This window comes from Conger conger, chromosome 5 (genome assembly GCF_963514075.1).
Source record: "Conger conger chromosome 5, fConCon1.1, whole genome shotgun sequence".
In the NCBI taxonomy this organism is placed as follows: domain Eukaryota; kingdom Metazoa; phylum Chordata; class Actinopteri; order Anguilliformes; family Congridae; genus Conger; species Conger conger.
Genome location: NC_083764.1, coordinates 14,315,533 through 14,334,617, shown reverse-complemented (window position 1 = coordinate 14,334,617; position 19,085 = coordinate 14,315,533). Strand labels below are relative to the sequence as shown.

Sequence of the window (19,085 nt, the reverse complement as noted above, 5' to 3'; positions counted from 1 at the left end):
GTAAACCATGATAAAATGACATACAAAAGCATAGGCTATTGGCTTCTTTTGAGGTAAATATTTTTCATTACGGAACATGTTTCATTACGGAAAATGGCACGGATGACTGGAAGTGCATTTCTTCCCTGTGTACTGCAACTTTGTTTAAATATTCAGCAATATGCGGGTTTGTAAATTCCCACACTCTAACCATTGCATCTCAAAATAATACATACGTGATGTGTAGTGGCATAGCCAGGACTTATTGTAGCAGACAAGTGTACGTTCTCTGACGTCACATTTCACCGCTTTTAATTGCATTACCTTTGCATTACCTTTGAGTAATTGTGAAAAATGTAACAATTGTGTCTGTGATCTCCTACCCTATTTAACTGAGGGAAGGAAGCATCTGCATTATTCCAAGTGGGCTACAACATAGGCCTGAAACAATTATTCTTGTATGTTAACCAATTATTTTGGAAGTGAAGATAATTATTGGTAAATCTCATTTTATGTTTTATTACATTGGTCTGTTTGGTGGGGATTATGAGTGCAATAGCCAACATTGGTCAATTTCTGAAACAATTATTTTTATTTGTTAACCAATTATTTTACAATTCAAGAAAAATCTTAACTTAAGGTAAATCTAATTTTATTTCTGTATGGTTTATACTTATTTAATTATTTATGAGACCATATTAACCCCAAAATGTAGCCTACCATTATTTGTAAGCGTTCCAATAAGAGAACCATCCTGTTATGTTTATTTTTGAAGAAGGGTGGTGGGGAGCATGTGTTCCAATCTAAGGAGGTGAGGTCAGAACTCACCTCTTTCGACTTATTTCTGATGTACAGATAGTAAAGATAGTAGAGATAGTAGTAGAGAAAAGAACGAAGCTAATGCTTTTGCTGTGGAAAATTGCATTTCAGCTTGCAAACTGCTTTATTTTCCCCTGGTGCTCTTGGAAAAACTCACCTTTTGTTAATCTTCTACTTGAACATATCCAAAAATACAAAAATCAATCAAAAATAAAAATTTCAATCTGTGGACAGTTTTACTGTTGAGGAATGAGCTTGAAATATTTTGCCAACAAAAATAATTTTGAATGCTTTCCTAAACCAACTGTAATAGAAAGCATAAATGATAGGATTGCATGTTGAATTTAAATAGGTAATAGAGAAAAATATTTCAATTAAAACAGGTGGAATGGAATAATTAATGAATGGATTAATTAGAAAACACACATAAAAGGGTGTAGAGCATAACAAGAATGTCCCCATAACAATTGCCAGGGTCTTTGTAGCCTTTCGCTCCTTCTTGCTAGATGATGTGCTGTTTTCAGAGTGCACATTGCTACAGGCAATGCTGTGAACAGCCTGGGCTTGCTTCTGCGCAACATGAAAGATTTTCTGATACATGAGCAACATAATTAACGCAGGCATATAAAAACAGATAAGGCTAGATATTGTACTTGCTGCTTCAGTCAACATGACACATTGTCCTACACAAGCAACATTTTCATAATAATAATCTTTCCCCAAAATTGCCTCTGCCAGGAATTCCATCCCAAACCAAACAAAGGCAGACACACTCCAAGTGATCAGGACCATTATCCCTGCGGTATAAGTGGTAATCTTAGTCTGGTAGTGTAGGGGCCGACAAACTGCATAATATCGATCAATGGAAATGAAACAAAGATTTAGCATTGATGCAGTGTACAGCGTGCCATCTGCACTCAAGTGGATTTTGCAGAACACATCTCCAAAATACCAACATGTTTCAATAATTTGCACCATATAAGGAGGCAAGATGATGCCTCCCATAAGCAAATCAGTCACTGCCAGAGAGAGGATGAGGTAGTTGGTTGGAGTGTGCAGCTGTTTGAAGTGAGCAATGGAAATGATGACAAGGAGGTTTCCACACAGCGTTATAACAATAATAACTACAAAGACAATATGCAGCAGATTCCGTATCATTGGTGGATAGATGATCTTTGGACAAGAATTATTCACGGACTCATAACAGAAGTATACATTTTCAGCCATTGCAGGTTCACTGAAATTCATTGTCTTATATTTTCAAATATGTTTTACAATAGATGCAGTACACCTACCTATTTGAGGAAGTATAAAGATTTTTGAGCAGGCAACCATTCATATCATATACATGGCATCTGCCAATATCCTGACTTAAGTGAATATATATATATTAAATATCACTGATGCTAATGTCAAATATCACTGGCATAGCAGGATTTTCATCAGAAATTTCATCAGAAAATGTCTTCTGTTTATATGTTCGCCTCTCACCTCAGAGTTCAATTACAATAATAATGGTCTCTCCATAAGGACCCTGCATTCCAAGTCAATATTACATTTCTTTCTTTTCAAATTATTAATTGAGCCACTGAACCATGTCTGAAATGTATTCAGGATTTCCCAGAACTTCTCTCAGCCAGATGTCAGTTGCAATGTGCAGCATCAGTGGGGATGGTTCTGTTATATACTGTTTGCTTGTCCAACCAAGCCTTAGTGTGACTCACAGTGCTCTCCAAGCCCCTACAGCAGCCATTGTTTTTGCTATTTGAATATTTTAAATGATTGCTAATGAGAAACTTTACAATGTGTTTGGCCCATTTGTTTAATTAATTTCTTTCCCCAGAGCTTGTTCATTGTCAGGGAGGGGATACATTTTCTGGGAAAAACACTCCGAAGTCTGAGATTAAAGGCAAAATGGTAATGTTAGCATACAAATATCACGGAACCTACCTTGGCTAGCCTGAGCAATATGACGGACAGCTCTGACTTTGCCGAGTTAAAGGACTTTTCGATTTTGAAGAAGAAATACAACCTGACAAAATCAGTAGATAAGTATTTACACTGAAGCTAAAACCAAGCCAAATATTGTAACATCACTTATTTGTGACCAATTATGTTTTCTAAACAAAATGACAGCATTAATTGTGTTGCCTTTTTGTTCAGTGTTAGTAGCATGTTCTTGTCAGAAACTGTACTAGCAAACTGCATTTACTGGATTGCTATTGTTTTCTGAAGTCTTTAACCTATTCCGTGTTCCAATGGTTTTCAAACCATTCTCAAACCTTATTCTCAAACATCTAACTAACACCCTTCAGGATACCAATCACAACATTGCTATAGGCTAATAACAGGATGTACATGAGCAATAATTCTGTTCTAATTTTGTAGGCAACCTGACTCCAAATAATTACATATCATGACACAATATATTAATATGGTAATATTAATTAATATTCGCTGGAAATAGCTCTAGGAATATATCTTTGACATTTCAGCATTTTATCCAAGTGTTTTACAAAACATTTATGACTGAGAAGAAAAAAACGATATGGTATTGCACGTTACTGCTTACAAAGGTCAACTGAAGGACCCTCATTACGAGGCAGAGAGACCCAAAAAATACTGGAATGGCTCTCTCGTTATGGGGGACTGACTCCAGGGGGGATGAGTATATCACAAAGCTGGATTTTCTGAGGTGAGCTGGACCATGTAAAATCTGTCAAAACCCATCCAAAAATAGAACATTCCCAAACATTTTTCTGATGTGACCTCAAAATGAATGTTAGAAACTTACATGACTACACCCCACCCACACACGTCTTGTGCCTAACAACCCCCTTTAGCCACTACGATTCTGGAAATTTACCACAACCTGTCCTGCCTTATTGCTTTATTATAGTTGGGTTGTTGTAGTGTTAAACATGTTGTGACCTACATTCACATATTTTAAAGAGACAAAAATGAGTATAAAAATTTTATCGTCTTCAAATTTTCAGACGACCCCATCATGAAATCGAGCGACCCAACATGGTGTCCCTACCCACAGTTCCATGGGGAACCCCTGGACTAAAGTAGAAAACATAAGCAGCTGTTCTGGGTTTTATTCTGTGAACTTATGCAACTAAAGACAAACTGTACCAAATCTCGTAACTTTTTAATAACTCATAGTCTATGTTGAAATACATCATTTCAAAAACAAATTACCAGGTGACCCATTTTAAAATGTCACTTACTGATTATTCGATTAGCTTAACTGTAGCCTATTTCTACCAGTTTGTTGTTTGTATTATTAAATGTACTCGATAGAGACATACAGTCTGCTCCACCTGCATAATGATTCTATCTGTCATTTTGCCATTCCATGACACCAAATATGCCTCGTGCTTAATTAAATGAAAATGTGCTACTTTAAAAGTTAACATTACTTTACCCAAACCAATATTGTAAAGGTTATAGTTTGTTTACACAGGAGAAAAAAAAGCTCTGCTATCACTAGAATTGCTTGTCAATAGCTGTCTGTATACTTTGAAGAAGGTCTACTGAAGTTGTTTGTGCACAGCAGGTCCCATTAGGTGGACTAATGGACTGTTTGCCCAGTACTGGTCAACGAACCTTGTAAGTGAGCTTGACTTGTCCCAGAGATAGTAAAATTCCTGTGGATACGATATTTTGATACATGTAATGGTGAAACAGGCAAAAATGAAATTCCTACAGTGAATTGCAATGGATACTCTATTGATATTTCACCAAGTTTGTGGGATGTTTTTGTTTGCTAGATCCTTGCTGTGATAAGGACACCTCTGATGCAGAACATAAATATTTAAAATGTTTTACATTTTTCTACTAATCACTTCGCAATTATTTTCATGAATGTTTAAATGAATGTTTCATTGAAAAGACTTATTTTACAGTCATCAGCTAAAAATGAGTATAAAACGCAGTTAAATATGTCATGAATTGTGAATGCAATTTTACCGTCAGATGCTCTTCACCCATTAATCCATGTCTATTCCTTCCATCCCCACAATTTGCTACTTTTACAGGGATCCATTTTCTATTTTCTTTTGCCTAACATCATGGCATTTTTACATGCTCTAGTGTTCGTTAATCATAATTTTCCTCAATTTTCCTCAATTACATGCTCTACAGTTGTCCTCAGTTGTCCCCAAATCTGTCCAAATAAAAAGTATCTGAGAGTATGTTTTCATAAAGCTCTTGAAAAAGGATTACTCAGGGTAATTACTTAGTTATAGTACCAGCAAAAACATAGTTACCTGAACAGATGACAAAATAAACTTATATGTCAGAAAACCATATAACCAGGGTGGATATTTGGTTCCATAAATACACTGCTCAAAAAAATTAATGGAACACTTGATCATCACAGTGTAACACCAAGTCAGTAAAACGTCAGGGATATCAATCTGTCCATTCAGGAAGCACAAGTGATTCTGAATCACTTTCACCTGCTTTGGTGCAAATGAAAGTGACAGCAGATGCAACGGAGATGCAAAAGCAAGACAACCCCCAAAAAGGTAATGGTTTTGCATGTGGTGGCCACGGACAATTGCTCTCTCCTTATCCTTCCTGACTAATTCTTCTCTAGTTTTGTGTTTTGCTAGTGTCCTTGTCACTGCTGGTAGCATGAGGTGGTACCTGCAGCCCAATCAGGTTGCACAGGTAGTCCAGCTCCTCCAGGATGGCAAATCCAGACATGCGGTTGCAAGAGGGTTTGCTGTGTCTCCCAGCACAGTATCAAGAGCATGGAGGACCCAGCAGCAGGACTGGTATCTGCTCCTTTGTGCATGAAGGAACATGAGGAGCACTGACAGAGCCCTACAAAATGACCTGCAGCAAGCTACTGGTGTGCATGTTTCTGACCAAACTGTCAGAAACAGACTCCATGAGGGTGGCATGAGGGCCCAACGTCCTCTAGTGGGACCTGTGCTCACAGCCCAGCACCGTGCAGCTCGGTTGGCATTTGCAAGAGACCACCAGAATTGGCAGGTCCACCATTGGCACCCTGTTCTCTTCACAGATGAGAGCAGGTTCACACTGAGTGACAGGCGTGAAAGAGTCTGGAGATGCGGTGGTGAACATTATGCTGCCTGTAACATCATCCAGCATGACCGGTTTGGCGGTGGGTCGGTGGTGGTCTGGGGAGGCATATCCTTGGAGGGTCGCACAGACCTCCATGTCATAGCCAACGGTACCCTGACTGCTGCTAGGTACCAGGATGAAATGCTCAGACCGATTGTCAGACCTTACACTGGTGCAGTGGGCCCTGGGTTCCTCCTGGTGCAGGACAATGCCCGGCCTCATGTGGCCAGAGTGTGTAGGCAGTTCCTGGATGAGGAAGGCATTGATGCCATTGACTGGCCCTCATGTTTCCCTGACCTGAATCCAATTGAGCACCTATGGGACGTTATGTATCGGTGCATTATGAGTTGGATCAGCCTGTGAATTTAATTTTTTACTTAGATTTTTGGTGTGATTTTGAATCCAGCCCTCAATGGGTTGATTCAATTCAATGGTTTCCATTGACAGTTGTTTCGTCATTTTGTTCTAAACAAATTATACAATGAATAATCAATGAATCAATAAAGATTGTCAACTTGAATAAATTGTTCATCAAGATCTGATGTGTCCCTTAAGTGTTCCGTAAATTTTTTTGAACAGTGTAGTTATAACTGTTACTACTAATCACTCTCAGTGCTTGGGACCCAGTCCCAGAGTGTTAGTGAGAGCATACCGGCTCTCGCTATTTGAATCACTCACTTAAATTATTGCTAATGATGGACCTGTCGGCCCCTAGTGAAACGTGGTATCTTTTAGTAGTTTACTGGGGCTTCACCTGAGTGTTCTTTTTAGGATTGCATATTGGTTACCACACACATATACGTCTCAGAACTGGACCAGATACCGTCATCCTTCCCAGTAGGCAACTGCTTACAATCCCTTCGAGGGGCAGGTTTTGGTTTGAGGGAAACCTCGGCAGTGTGCACTGTCCATCCGCGTCTCAGACTCTATGACAATCCTATCCTCGTTGCCAAACTGTTTGGGAAAAATGCCCTTTTTAACATTTCACAGGTGTGCATCGTCTGATGAAACAGATCCACAGTAAAACAACAATAGCTATGCTTCAGTTTAACTTTTGTTTTTATTTGCAAAGAAATAATAGAAAATGAGCCCACCGGCTCTCTGATTTAAACCAGACATAGTAAGTCTAATATACAGTTTTCAGTACTCAGTTCCCAGAAGGGGAGGCTTTAGCAAAGCAAAAAGACATGAAGCTGGCCACTAACATTTATCAGTATTTTGATTTCTGATTACCCCTTGTTGACCTTGCTGTTAGACTAGAATGTGCAAGCTACCCCCTTCTAGGAGAAGCAGCAACATTAACCCTCTGGGTTCTGAGGGCAAAATGTGGAAAACTGGTGACATGCTCTGACATTTGTGTCATTTTCAGCACAAACACAGCTCCCGTTTCCTGAATGTGGCTTGATTCACAAAAATAACCAACTATTCTAATAATGTGCTCATCTAGGTTAGCATGTGTTCAAATCTAAAGAAGTGAGGTCAGAACTCACCTCTTTAGACTGATTTCTGATGTACTGATAGTAAAGATAGTAGAGATAGTAGTAGTAGAGGAAAGAACAAAGCTAATGGCTTTGTTTCTCGCTTGTAAGATGCCGTTTAAATTTTTCAAAATGTACTTTGTAGATTTGTATCTTTCCATCTACATTTGGCTGTGGAAAATTGCATTTCAGCTCACGAACAGCTTCATTGTTCCCTGGTGCTCTTGGAAAAATGGAAACATTTCAAATATTTGAAATCACTTTTTGTTAATCTTCCATTTGAGCATGTCAGAAAATACAAAAAATCAATCAGAAATTACATTTTCAATCTGTGGACAGTTTTACTGCTGAGGAATGAGCTTGAAATATTTCACCAACAAAAATAATTTTGAATGCTTTCCGAAACCAACTGTAATAGAAAGCATAAATGATAGGATTGCATGTTGAATTTAAATAGGTAATACAGAAAAGTGTTTCAATTAAAACAGGTGGAATGGAATAATTAATGAATGGATTAATTAGGTTACACACATAAAAGGGTGTAGAGCATGACAAAAATATCCCCATAACAATTGCCAGGGTCTTTGTAGCCTTACGCTCCATTTTGCTTGATGTGCTGTTTTCAGAGTGCATATTGTTACAGGCAATGCTGTGAATAGACCGGGCTTGCTTCTGCGCAACATGGAAGATTTTCTGATACATAAGCAACATAATTAACGCAGGCATATAAAAACAGATAATGCAAGATATTGTACTTGCTGTTTCAGTCTGAAACAGAACACAGCCTCCTACACAAGCAACATTTTCATAATAATAATCTTCTTTCCCCAAAATTTCCAGTCCCAGGAATTCCATCCCAAACCCAACAAAGGCAGCCACACTCCAAATGATCAGGATCATTGTCCCTGCGGCATAAGTGGTAATCTTGGTCCGGTAGTGTAGGGGCTGACAAACTGCATAATATCGATCAATGGAAATGAAAGAAAGATTTAGCATTGATGCAGTGTACAGCATGCCATCTGCACTCAAGTGGACTTTGCAGAACATATCACCAAAATACCAACATGTTTCAATAATTTGCACCATGTAAGGAGGCAAGATGAAGCCTCCCATTAGGAAGTCAGTCACTGCCAGTGAGAGGATGAGGTAGTTTGTTGGAGTGTGCAGCTGTTTGAAGTGAGCAATGGAAATGATGACAAGGAGGTTTCCAAACAGAGTTATAACAATAATGACTACAAAGAAAATATGCAGCATAACCCGTATCATTGGTGGATAGATGATCTTTGGGCAAGACTTATTCACAGACTCATAACAGAAGTATAGGTCTTCAGTCATTGCAGGTTCACTGAAATTCATTGTCTTATATTTTCAAATATAATGTTTTACAATAGATCCAGTACACCTACCTATTTGAGGAAGTATAAAGATTTATTTTGGAGTAGGCAACCATTCATATCATATTACTTGCAATCTGCCAATATCCTGACTTAAGTGAATATATATATATATTAAATATCACTGATGCTAAAGTCAAATATCACTGGCATAGCAGGATTTTCATCAGAAATGTCATCAGAAACTGTCTTCTGTTTAGATGTCCCCTCTCACCTCAGAGTTAACTTACAATAATAATGGTGTCTCCATTAGGACCCTGCATTCCAAGTAAATAATACATTTATTTCTTTTCAAATTATTAAGTGAGCCACTGAACCATGTCTGAAATAAATTCAAGATTTCCCAGGACTTCTCTCAGTCAGGTGTCTAGTTGCAATGTGCAGCATCAGTGGGGATGGTTCTGTTATATACTGTTTGCTTGTCCAACCAAGCCTTAGTGTGACTCACAGTGCTCTCCAAGCCCCTACAGTAGCCACTGTTTTTGCTATTTAAATATTTTAAATTATTGCTAATGAGAAACTTCACAATGTGTTTGGCCCATTTGTTTAATTAATGTATTTCCTCAGAGCTTGTTCATTGTCATGGAGGGAATACATTTTCTGGGAAGAACACTCAGAAGTCTGAGATTAAAGGAAAAACGGTAATGTTAGCATACAAATATCATGGAACCTACCTTGGCTAGCCTGAGCGATATGACGGACTTTGCCGAGTTAGAGGACTTTTTGATTTTGACGAAGAAATACAACCTTACAAAATCAGTAGATAAGTATTTACACTGAAGCTAAAACCAAGCCAACTATTGTAACTTATTTGTGAGCAATTATGTTTTCTAAACAAAGTGACAGTATTAAATGTGTTGCCTTTTTGTTAAGTGTTAGTAGCGTGTTCTTGTCAGAAACCGTACTAGCAAACTGAATTAACTGGATTGCTATTGTTTTCTGAAGTCTTTACCCTAATCCGTGTTCTTACAGCCTTCAGGATACTAATCACAACATTGCTATAGGCTAACAACAGGATGCACATGAGCAATAATGCTGTTCTAATATTGTAGGCAACCTGACTCCAAATAATAACTTATTATTATTATTATATTAATATGGTAACAGGATTGTTCGCTGGAAAACAATTAGCAAATAAAATAGCTCTAGGAATATACAGTGGTGCGAAAAAGTGTTTCCTGATTTCTTTTTTTTTTTTTTTTTTTTTTTGTCACACTTAAATGTTTCAGATCATAAAACAAATTTAAATATTATTCAAAGACAACACAAGTAAACACAAAATGCAGCTTTTAAATGAAGGTTTTTATTATTAAGGGAGAAAAAAAATCCAAAAATACATGGCCCTGTGTGAAAAAGTGATTGCCCCCCCTGTTAAAACATAACTGTGGTTTATCAAACCTGAGTTCAATTTCTCTAGCCACACCCAGGCCTGATTACTGCCACACCTGTTCTCAATCAAGAAATCACTTAAATAGGACCTGCCTGACAAAGTGAAGTAGACCAAATGATCCTCAAAAGCTAGACATCATGCTGAGATCTAAAGAAATTCAGGAAGAAATGAGAAAGAAAGTAATTGAGATCTATCAGTCTGGAAAAGGTTATAAAGCCATTTTTAAAGCTTTGGGACTCCAGCGAACCACAGTGAGAGCCATTATCCACAAATGGCGAAAACATGGAACAGTGGTGAACCTTCCCAGGAGTGGCCGGCTGACCAAAATTACCCCAAGAGCGCAGCGACGACTCATCCAAGAGGTCACAAAAGACCCCACAACAACATCCAAAGAACTGCAGGCCTCACTTGCCTCAGTTAAGGTCAGTGTTCATGACTCCACCATAAGAAAGAGACTGGGCAAAAATGGCCTGCATGGCAGAGTTCCAAGACGAAAACCACTGCTGAGCAAAAAGAACATTAACGCTCATCTCAACTTTGCCAGAAAACATCTTGATGATCCCCAAGACTTTTGGGAAAATACTCTGTGGTCTGACGAGACAAAAGTTGAACTTTTTGGAAGGTGTGTGTCCCATTACATCTGGCGTAAAAGTAACACCGGATTTTGGAAAAAGAACATCATACCAACAGTAAAATATGGTGGTGGTAGTGTGATGGTCTGGGGCTGGTTTGCTGCTTCAGGACCTGGAAGAATTGCTGTGATAAATGGAACCATGAATTCTGCTGTCTACAAAAAATCCTGAAGGAGGATGTCCGGCCATCTGTTCGTGACCTCAAGCTGAAACGAACTTGGGTTCTGCAGCAGGACAATGATCCAAAACACACCAGCAAGTCCACCTCTGAATGGCTGAAGAAAAACAAAATGAAGACTTTGGAGTGGCCTAGTCAAAGTCCTGACCTGAATCCTATTGAGATGCTGTGGCATGACCTTAAAAAGGCGGTTCATGCTCGAAAACCCTCCAATGTGGCTGAATTACAACAATTCTGCAAAGATGAGTGGGCCGAAATTCCTCCACAGCGCTGTAAGAGACTCATTGCAAGTTATCGCAAACGCTTGATTGCAGTTGTTGCTGCTAAGGGTGGCCCAACCAGTTATTAGGTTTAGGGGGCAATCACTTTTTCACACAGGGCCATGTAGGTTTGGATTTTTTTTCTCCCTTAATAATAAAAACCTTCATTTACAAACTGCATTTGGTGTTTACTTGTGTTGTCTTTGAATAATATTTAAATTTGTTTGATCTGAAACATTTAAGTGTGACAAACATGCAAAAAAATAAGAAATCAGGAAGGGGGCAAACACTTTTTCACATCACTATATTTTACATTTCAGCATTTTATCCAAGTGTTTGACAAAATATTTATGACCTGAGAATAAAAAATGATACAGTATTGTAAGTTACTACTTACAAAGGTCAACTGAAGGACCCTTCATTACAAGGCAGGGAGACCCCAACAATATTTGGCACGTACTGGAATGGTTCTCTCGTTATTGGGTACTGCCTCTGGGGGGATGAGTATGTCACAAAGCTGGATTACTGATGTAGCTGGACCATGCAGAATCTGTCAAAACCCATCCAAAAATAGAACATTCCCAAAACAAATTCTGATGTGACCTCAAATGAATGTTCCAAACTTACATGACCCCTACACCCCACCCACACAACCCCTTTAGCCACTATGATACTGGAAATGTACCACAACCTGTCCTGCCTTATTGCTTTATTATAGTTGGGTTGTTGTAGTGTTAAACATGTAGTGACCTACATTCACATATTTTAAAGAGACAAAAATGTGATTTTATCTTCTTCAAATTTTCAAACGACCCCATCATGAAATCGAGCGACCCAACATGGTGTCCCTACCCACAGTTCCATGGAGAACCCCTGGACTAAAGTAGAAACCATAAACAGCTGTTCTACGTAATTTAATACATTGACAAACTGTACCAAATCTCGTAACTTTTTCCATAACTCATAGCCTACGAAAACATAATTTCAAAAGTCGCTGATAAAATTACCATGTGACCCATTTTTAAATGTCACTTACTGATTAATCGATTGTAAAACTGTAAAACTGCTGAACTGTAGCCTATTTCTGCTAGTTTGTTGTTTGTATTTTTAAATGTACTCGATAGAGACATACAGTCTGCTCCACCTCCATAATGATTCTGTCCATCATCTTGCCATTCCATGACATGTGCTTCGTGCTTAATAAAATGAAAATGTGCTACTTTAAACGTTAACATTACTTTACCCAAACCAATATTGTAAAGTTTATAGTTTGTTTACACAGGAGAAAAAGAGCTCTGCTATCACTAGAATTGCTTGCTAATAGCTGTCCGTATACTGGGAAGAAGTCCTACTGTAGTTGTTTGTGCACAGCAGCTCCCATTAGCTGGACTAATGGCCCAGTACTGGTCAACAAACCTTTTAAGTGAGCTCTACTTGTTCCAGAGATAGTAAAATTCCTGTGGATACAATATTTTGATATGTGTAATGGTGAAACAGGCAAAAATGAAATTCCTACAGTGAGTGGTACTGCATGTGGTGAAACATATGTCGGATAGATATTTTAAAAAATCTTAAAAATCTTAAATATAAAAAAATTCTACAGGTCCTGGAGCATTTGTTAAGATAGACGTGATCATGAACACCAGTACAGACCAAGATAGTAAAATCACAAAACAAATGCTCTATCAAGTGATTATAGACAAGTTTATACAGTTTAAAGCATTTGTAATTGTGGAAAAAAACTAGTTTAAGCAGGTGGTTTTAATGTTATGGCTGATTGGTGTATGTTTCTCTCTTTAAAAACCCAAAATTCCATATATGGTGTTTTAGGGGCATCAATTTATGCTGATCACAAATTTTGTGTACGTGCCTTTGATTATGAGTGTTTGGTATTTATCAACAGGCATGTGGATATGAAAAAAACGTGCCTACACCTCTTTCATGAATCTGGCGAAAGTTGTTAGTTTTTTTCCGATCACACATACATTTGCCAAGGGACTTCAGAAATATTGATAAATTAGGCCCATTATGTTTTTATAGTATAGCAATTAATATCTCAATGTCTGAGTCAGGGCCAACCCAAAACTACTTCATATGCGTGCACAAGCTTTCTGATCTGGACAGGCATTCAAATTCCACGTGAGGTTTCCCAAAACTGCACCCAGTTGTCCTCAATTGTCCCCAAATCTCTCCAAAGAAAAAATATCTGAGAGTATGTTTTTATAAAGCTCTCGAAAAAAGATTACTCAAGGTAATTACTTCGGTATAGTCCCAGCAAAAACATAGTTAGCTGAACAGATTACAAATTAAACTTGCATGTTAATCAGAAAACCATACAAACAGGGGGGGTATTTGTTCCATAAATATGTCTGTATCAAATTTTATTTGCAAAACAAACTTGTATTTCTACCAAACCAGAAATATGTCGGCCGGACCTGGAATAAAAGTGACCTAAGAAAAAAACATGTTTTTATTCATGCAACTTCTGAATTGTATATTTTTGTTACGATGTTGGAGCATCAAGAATTGTTAGAATATGCCAGGTCAGGGTTGTAAACCGTTAGCGTGGCATAGGGGAGTCTGCTGTTTTACTGCCTTGCATTGCAAATATGAATCTAAACTGCTATTCACACTAGCGGACAGTATTTTTAACAATCGGGCATCGCCATTTTGCAGGTTCTTTGTGTCACAGTTTTTTGTATGATATAAATATGAAAGCAACAATAATAACACATGTTATTTTGTTTATTTCATTAGTGGTTCTTAAAGCATTCTCAAACATTACAATATAAAAACATTGAGTTATACATTTTTCACATTGTAGATCAAAGAATATGACGTTAGCTCTTTTGAGGTGATGAAGAATATACATTTATCGAGCACTTTATTAGGAATTGTTTTACTTTATTACACCTATTATTCATCTGATTATCTAATCAGCCAATTGTGTGGCAGCAGTGCAATGCATACAATCATGTAGATACAGGTCAGGAGCTTCAGTTAATGTTCACATCAACCATCAAAATGTGGAAAAAATCTATGACTTGAATGGAATGATTGTTGGTGACAGACAGGGTGGTTTGAGTATCTCAGAAACTGGTGATCTCCTGGGATTTTCAAGCACACTAGTCACTAGCATTTGCAAAGAATGGTGCAAAAAGAAGAAGAAAAGAAAATCAAGTAAGCAGCAGTTCTGCACACAGAAACGCCTTGTTAATGAGAGACGTCAGAGGAGAATAGCCAGACTGGTCAAAGCTGACAGGAAGGTGACAGTAATGCAAATAACCACACATTACAAAAATGGTATGAAGATTAGCATCTCTGAACACACAATGCATCATAACTCTAAGTGGATAGGCTACAGCAGTAGAAGTCTAATAAATACATAGTCAATTTCTAATATTTTAAATCGCAGATCTTCAACCTGATGATGTCAAAACAAGAAATGAATGGGGAATTAAAATATTTTCACTCTGTGAACAAATTTGCTCTTGAGGAATCAGCATGAAATATTTTACCAAAAATAATCATTTTGAATGCTTTTCTAAACCAACTATAGTAGAAACCGTAAATAATAGGATTACATGTTGAATTTAAATAGGTAATACAGAAAACTGTTTCCAATAATACAGGTGGAATGGAATAATTAATGTATGGATTAATTAGGTTACATATAAAAAAGGGTATACAGCATGACAAGAATACCCCCATAACAATTGCCAGGGTCTTTGTAGCCTTTCGCTCCTTGTTACTAGATGATGTTCTGTTTTCAGATTGCACATTGTTACAGCCAATGCTGTGAATAGACCGGGCTTGCTTCTGTGCAACATGGAAGATTTTCTGATACATGACCAACATAACGAACCCAGGCATATAAAAAGTGAGAATGCACGTTATTGAACTTGCTGTTTCAGCCTGAAAGAGAACACAGCCTCCAACACAAGCAACATTTTCATTATAAAAATCTTCACTGCCCAATATGTTCAGCTCCAGAAATACCAACGCAAATCCAACAAAGGCAGACACACTCCAACTGACCAGGATCATGATCACTGTGGCACAAGTGGTGATCTTGGTCCGGTAGTGGAGGGGCTGACAAACTGCATAATATCGATCAACGGAAATTAAAGAAAGATTTAGCATTGATGCAATGTACAGTATTCCATCTGTACTCATGTGGATTTTGCAGAACACATCTCCAAAATACCAGCATGATTCAATAATTCGCACCATATAAGGAGGCATGATGAAGCCTCCCATAAGGAAGTCAGTCACTGCCAGAGAGAGGATGAGGTAGTTGGTAGGAGTTTGCAGCTGTTTGAAGTGAGCAATGGAAATGATGACAAGGAGATTTCCACACAAAGTTATAACAATAATGACCATAAAGAAAATATGCAGCAGAACCCGTATCATTGTTGGATAGATGACCTTCGGGCAAGACTTATTCACAGACTCATAACAGAAGTATAAATCTTCAGTCATTGCAGGTTCACTGAAATTCATTGTCTTATATTTTCCAATATAATGGTTTACAATAGATACAGTACGCCTACCTATGTCAGGAAAAAGAAGGAAAGTAAAAAAGATGTACCTTTGAGCAGGCAACCATTCATACCATATACATGGTATCTGCCGATATCCTGACTTAAATGAATATATCTTTAATAAGTATCACTGATGCTGAAGTCATATATCACTCGCATAGCAGGATTTTCATCAGAAAGGTATTTCTTGTGTTTATATTTCTGCCTCTCACCTCAGAGTTCAATCACAATAATAATGGTGTCTCCATTTGGACCCTGCATTCCAAGTCAATAGTACATTCTTTCTTTTGTTTGAATAATTACAGTTTAATGTTGATTAAAATAAATATTTTAGTCAGTAGTCTGAAATATATCCAGGATTTCCCTTGGTCAGATGTTTTGTTGCAATGTGCAGCATCAGTGGGGATGGTTCTGTTATATACTGTTTGCCTGTCCCACAAAGCTTTAGTGTGACGCACTCACTGTGCTCCCTAAGCTCCTACAGCAGCCATCAATTGTTTTTGTTTTGTTTAAATGTTTCATAGTGAGAACATGTACATGTATTTGGGCCATTTGTTTTTTTTGTTTTTTTCCCACAGCTTGTTCATTGTGAGGGAGGGAGATTTGGCAATAAGGAAATATACGGCTTTTAACACATACTGATTTGGATGGGGCGATAGCCTTTTTGAGTTGTCAAACATTTTCTTTGTGGTTCCTGAATAAACAGATTTATTAAAAATCAGAATGGAAAAACCACATACTCCAGAGAAGGCCGCGGGCTGCTGCTTCATAAATAAGCTGCAGTTGTCAAATAACATTGCTGGGGAGGCCAGACAACAGGGAAAAGATAATATTCTAGTCTAATACAGATGGAATCATGGACTATTTTCATGGCAACTAGAAGCGAAGAAAAATGTCCTCATCCCTGTATTTCTGAGACAATATAATGGGACTTTGGTAATGGATTTAATATGTGACTTCATTCTTAGCTCAGAGTAAAAAAATACCCCAATATTCCTGACATCAGGCTTAAATTGAAACAATTATCTTTGCCTCCTTGGATTACGATAAGAGCCGTTTCACTTCATATACTGTAGATGGCGCTGGTCTAACACAATCAGTCAGTGAATAGCCCAAGGTCTGTGACGCGTGGAAGGGAGCGGCTTTTAGAAGTAAAGAACTGAACAGCAGCAGATTAGCAAACTAGCCAGCTCAATAACATAGCTACAGATAGATTTGATAAAAACACATTAAAGAAAAACTGCCTGCAAAGAAGTATGCACATAATCTGTGGATGGCCTAGCTGAACCCGCTGGCTGACATGATATTTGCAGGTGTATGTGTGATCTTGCACCGGGGCCCATCCTAACTAGCTGCCACCACTGGTCATCAGCTACCAATTAGTATAAAAACGCAGTTTTGTCTTTCCACGCCCACAATTTGCTACTTTTACAGGGACCTGTTTTCTATTGGTGTTAATATTATCTCCTTTGTTGGACCACCACCAGTGTCTTTTGTAAAGTTTTTCTTTTTGTATGCTGCCTAACATCATGCCATTTTTACATGCTCTACTGTTCGTTAATAATAATTTTCTTTGTGATGTCACACCAAATTAGTCAATTTTATCCTCTCAATTGGTGTTGTATAGTTGTATACTATGCTTTAACATGGCATTGTGTAGCAGTACCATTGTTATGTATATATCCTGTAAATTTCCATTTTATTTTCTTTAAAGATCCTACGCTATATGTTACTCCATGTCCATTGGATATGTAATCTGGATATGCAGACTTATCCATTGGTGTCTCCTAACAAAAAATTGCAAATGAGAGAGTTAAATTTATTTGATTACATAAATAGAACTAGGCTTGGTAAATCGGTTGCTAATGTGTCATGTGTGTTATCATACATGTGTTGAAACAGTTTTTTCTTTACTGCCATCCTGGTTGTTGAATAAAGATGTGTAAAACCCCACGCTAACCCAACGACGGAATTTAGCGAGGGCTGAAGGTATCAGCGTGCTCGTCCTTCTGGTGTTGTTGAAAGAAGACTAGTAGGGTTAAAAATGAGTGGCCCCTGTGCGGAGATTCTAGATCAGCCAATAAATAAACCACGATACAAAGGCAGTAGTACCACTCTGCCTTCCGCTCTTTACTGGTCCGGGCTGACCGAGAATCTCCACAATAGGGCCAATAGATTCACCTTTGTTTATCTGACTCCATTTTAGAATAATAATTTAGATTAGTTATCCACATTAGGTGGATTGCTTATTGATAATTTTGACTTGATCGCTACAGGAATCCTGTACTGAGATTTACACTCCGAACAGTCCTCTGCTGGTACCGCCGCATGTCACATTGCGCGTTATGTGCACGTCTCACAAACTGACTGGCTATCTGTAGTCATCACAGAGGTCGCAGGAATAGCTACTCTTGGGTATATCTGTTTACAGCCTAGGGACCCAAGCAGACCGACATAGCTACGGCTGTGCTCGACATGAATGAACTACCACGCGGAGGCGAGGGATTTACCATCATAGGTCTACGGGTGCTATACGCCGTGATACATTAAGCGTAAATATTCATCCTCCCTAGACCAGTTTGAGGGGGTAAACCAAGCATTCCCTGTATAACTTTGAGTGTCAGTAAGCGAAACCACACAGATCAAGTTTTAACAATTTATTTTACCAGGCAGGTTACATACACGTAATTACATACTAGTTCCAAATCAAAAAACATTACAATGGAAACCAAATTACGGAGTCTTAAAAGTCATACCTCGTAATAAAAGCTACATACGGGAGTCTGGCTACAGACACCCTGTACATAGAAATTACGTGCACTGTGTACACAGGAGGCTGTGTCACGTTTCAGGTCTGTCTCGCCATGTTTTATGTTGATTTATGTTTATTTATGTTGTCTTAGTCACGTAGTGTCTTATCATGTATTATGTTGTCTAGGTTCGTCATGTTGTTTAGTTATGTTTCGTTACGATTTATTTTCTTGTCATGTTTAGTTATGTTTCGTTACGATTTATTTTCTTGTCATGTTTAGTTATGTCTCGTTACAATTTATTTTCTTGTCATGTCTAGTTATGTTTTCGTACGATTTTATTACCTGGTTATGTTGAGTGATTATCGTCTTAGTTTCGCTTTGTGTTATGTTTTGATGCATGTTTATTGTTACGTTAACTGGTCGTTGTTATGCATACACTTTTACATGTTTTTCCGCAAACCTTGCGTTCCGCCTTTTCTCTCTCTCTCTCTCTCTCTCTCGTTCTGTCATTCACTCCCCTAAGTGTTTCCATTTGTCTATTTACTAAAACTACTAATG

At 38.0% G+C, this 19,085-nt stretch overlaps 3 protein-coding genes across 3 annotated transcripts; all 3 read right to left on the bottom strand.

Annotated features, from left to right (window-relative positions):
• Positions 1-1,017: 1,017 nt before the first annotated feature.
• On the bottom strand, positions 1,018-2,025 carry LOC133128255 (trace amine-associated receptor 1-like). Its single transcript, XM_061241636.1, has one exon. It carries the CDS (start codon positions 2,023-2,025, stop codon positions 1,018-1,020), a length of 1,008 nt encoding a protein of 335 aa, XP_061097620.1.
• Positions 2,026-7,700: 5,675 nt separating this feature from the next.
• LOC133128254 (trace amine-associated receptor 1-like) lies at positions 7,701-8,711 on the bottom strand. Its single transcript, XM_061241635.1, has 2 exons — positions 8,417-8,711; positions 7,701-8,344 (listed from the first exon to the last, which is right to left on the bottom strand). Exons 1-2 carry the CDS (start codon positions 8,709-8,711, stop codon positions 7,701-7,703), a joined length of 939 nt encoding a protein of 312 aa, XP_061097619.1.
• A 5,987-nt stretch (positions 8,712-14,698) lies between these two features.
• On the bottom strand, positions 14,699-15,733 carry LOC133129597 (trace amine-associated receptor 1-like). The gene has a single exon (XM_061243789.1). The coding sequence runs from the start codon at positions 15,731-15,733 to the stop codon at positions 14,699-14,701; it is 1,035 nt and encodes a 344-aa protein (XP_061099773.1).
• Positions 15,734-19,085: the final 3,352 nt, after the last annotated feature.

Coding starts and splice junctions, on each gene's coding strand:
- LOC133128255 (XM_061241636.1), bottom strand. CDS start 2,025: ATGGCTGAAAATGTATACTTCTGTTATGAGTCCGTGAATAATTCTTGT.
- LOC133128254 (XM_061241635.1), bottom strand. CDS start 8,711: ATGACTGAAGACCTATACTTCTGTTATGAGTCTGTGAATAAGTCTTGC. Junction 8,345..8,416: donor GTATTTTGGTGATATGTTCT/GCAAAGTCCACT, acceptor TCATTTCCATTG/ATCGATATTATGCAGTTTGT.
- LOC133129597 (XM_061243789.1), bottom strand. CDS start 15,733: ATGAATTTCAGTGAACCTGCAATGACTGAAGATTTATACTTCTGTTAT.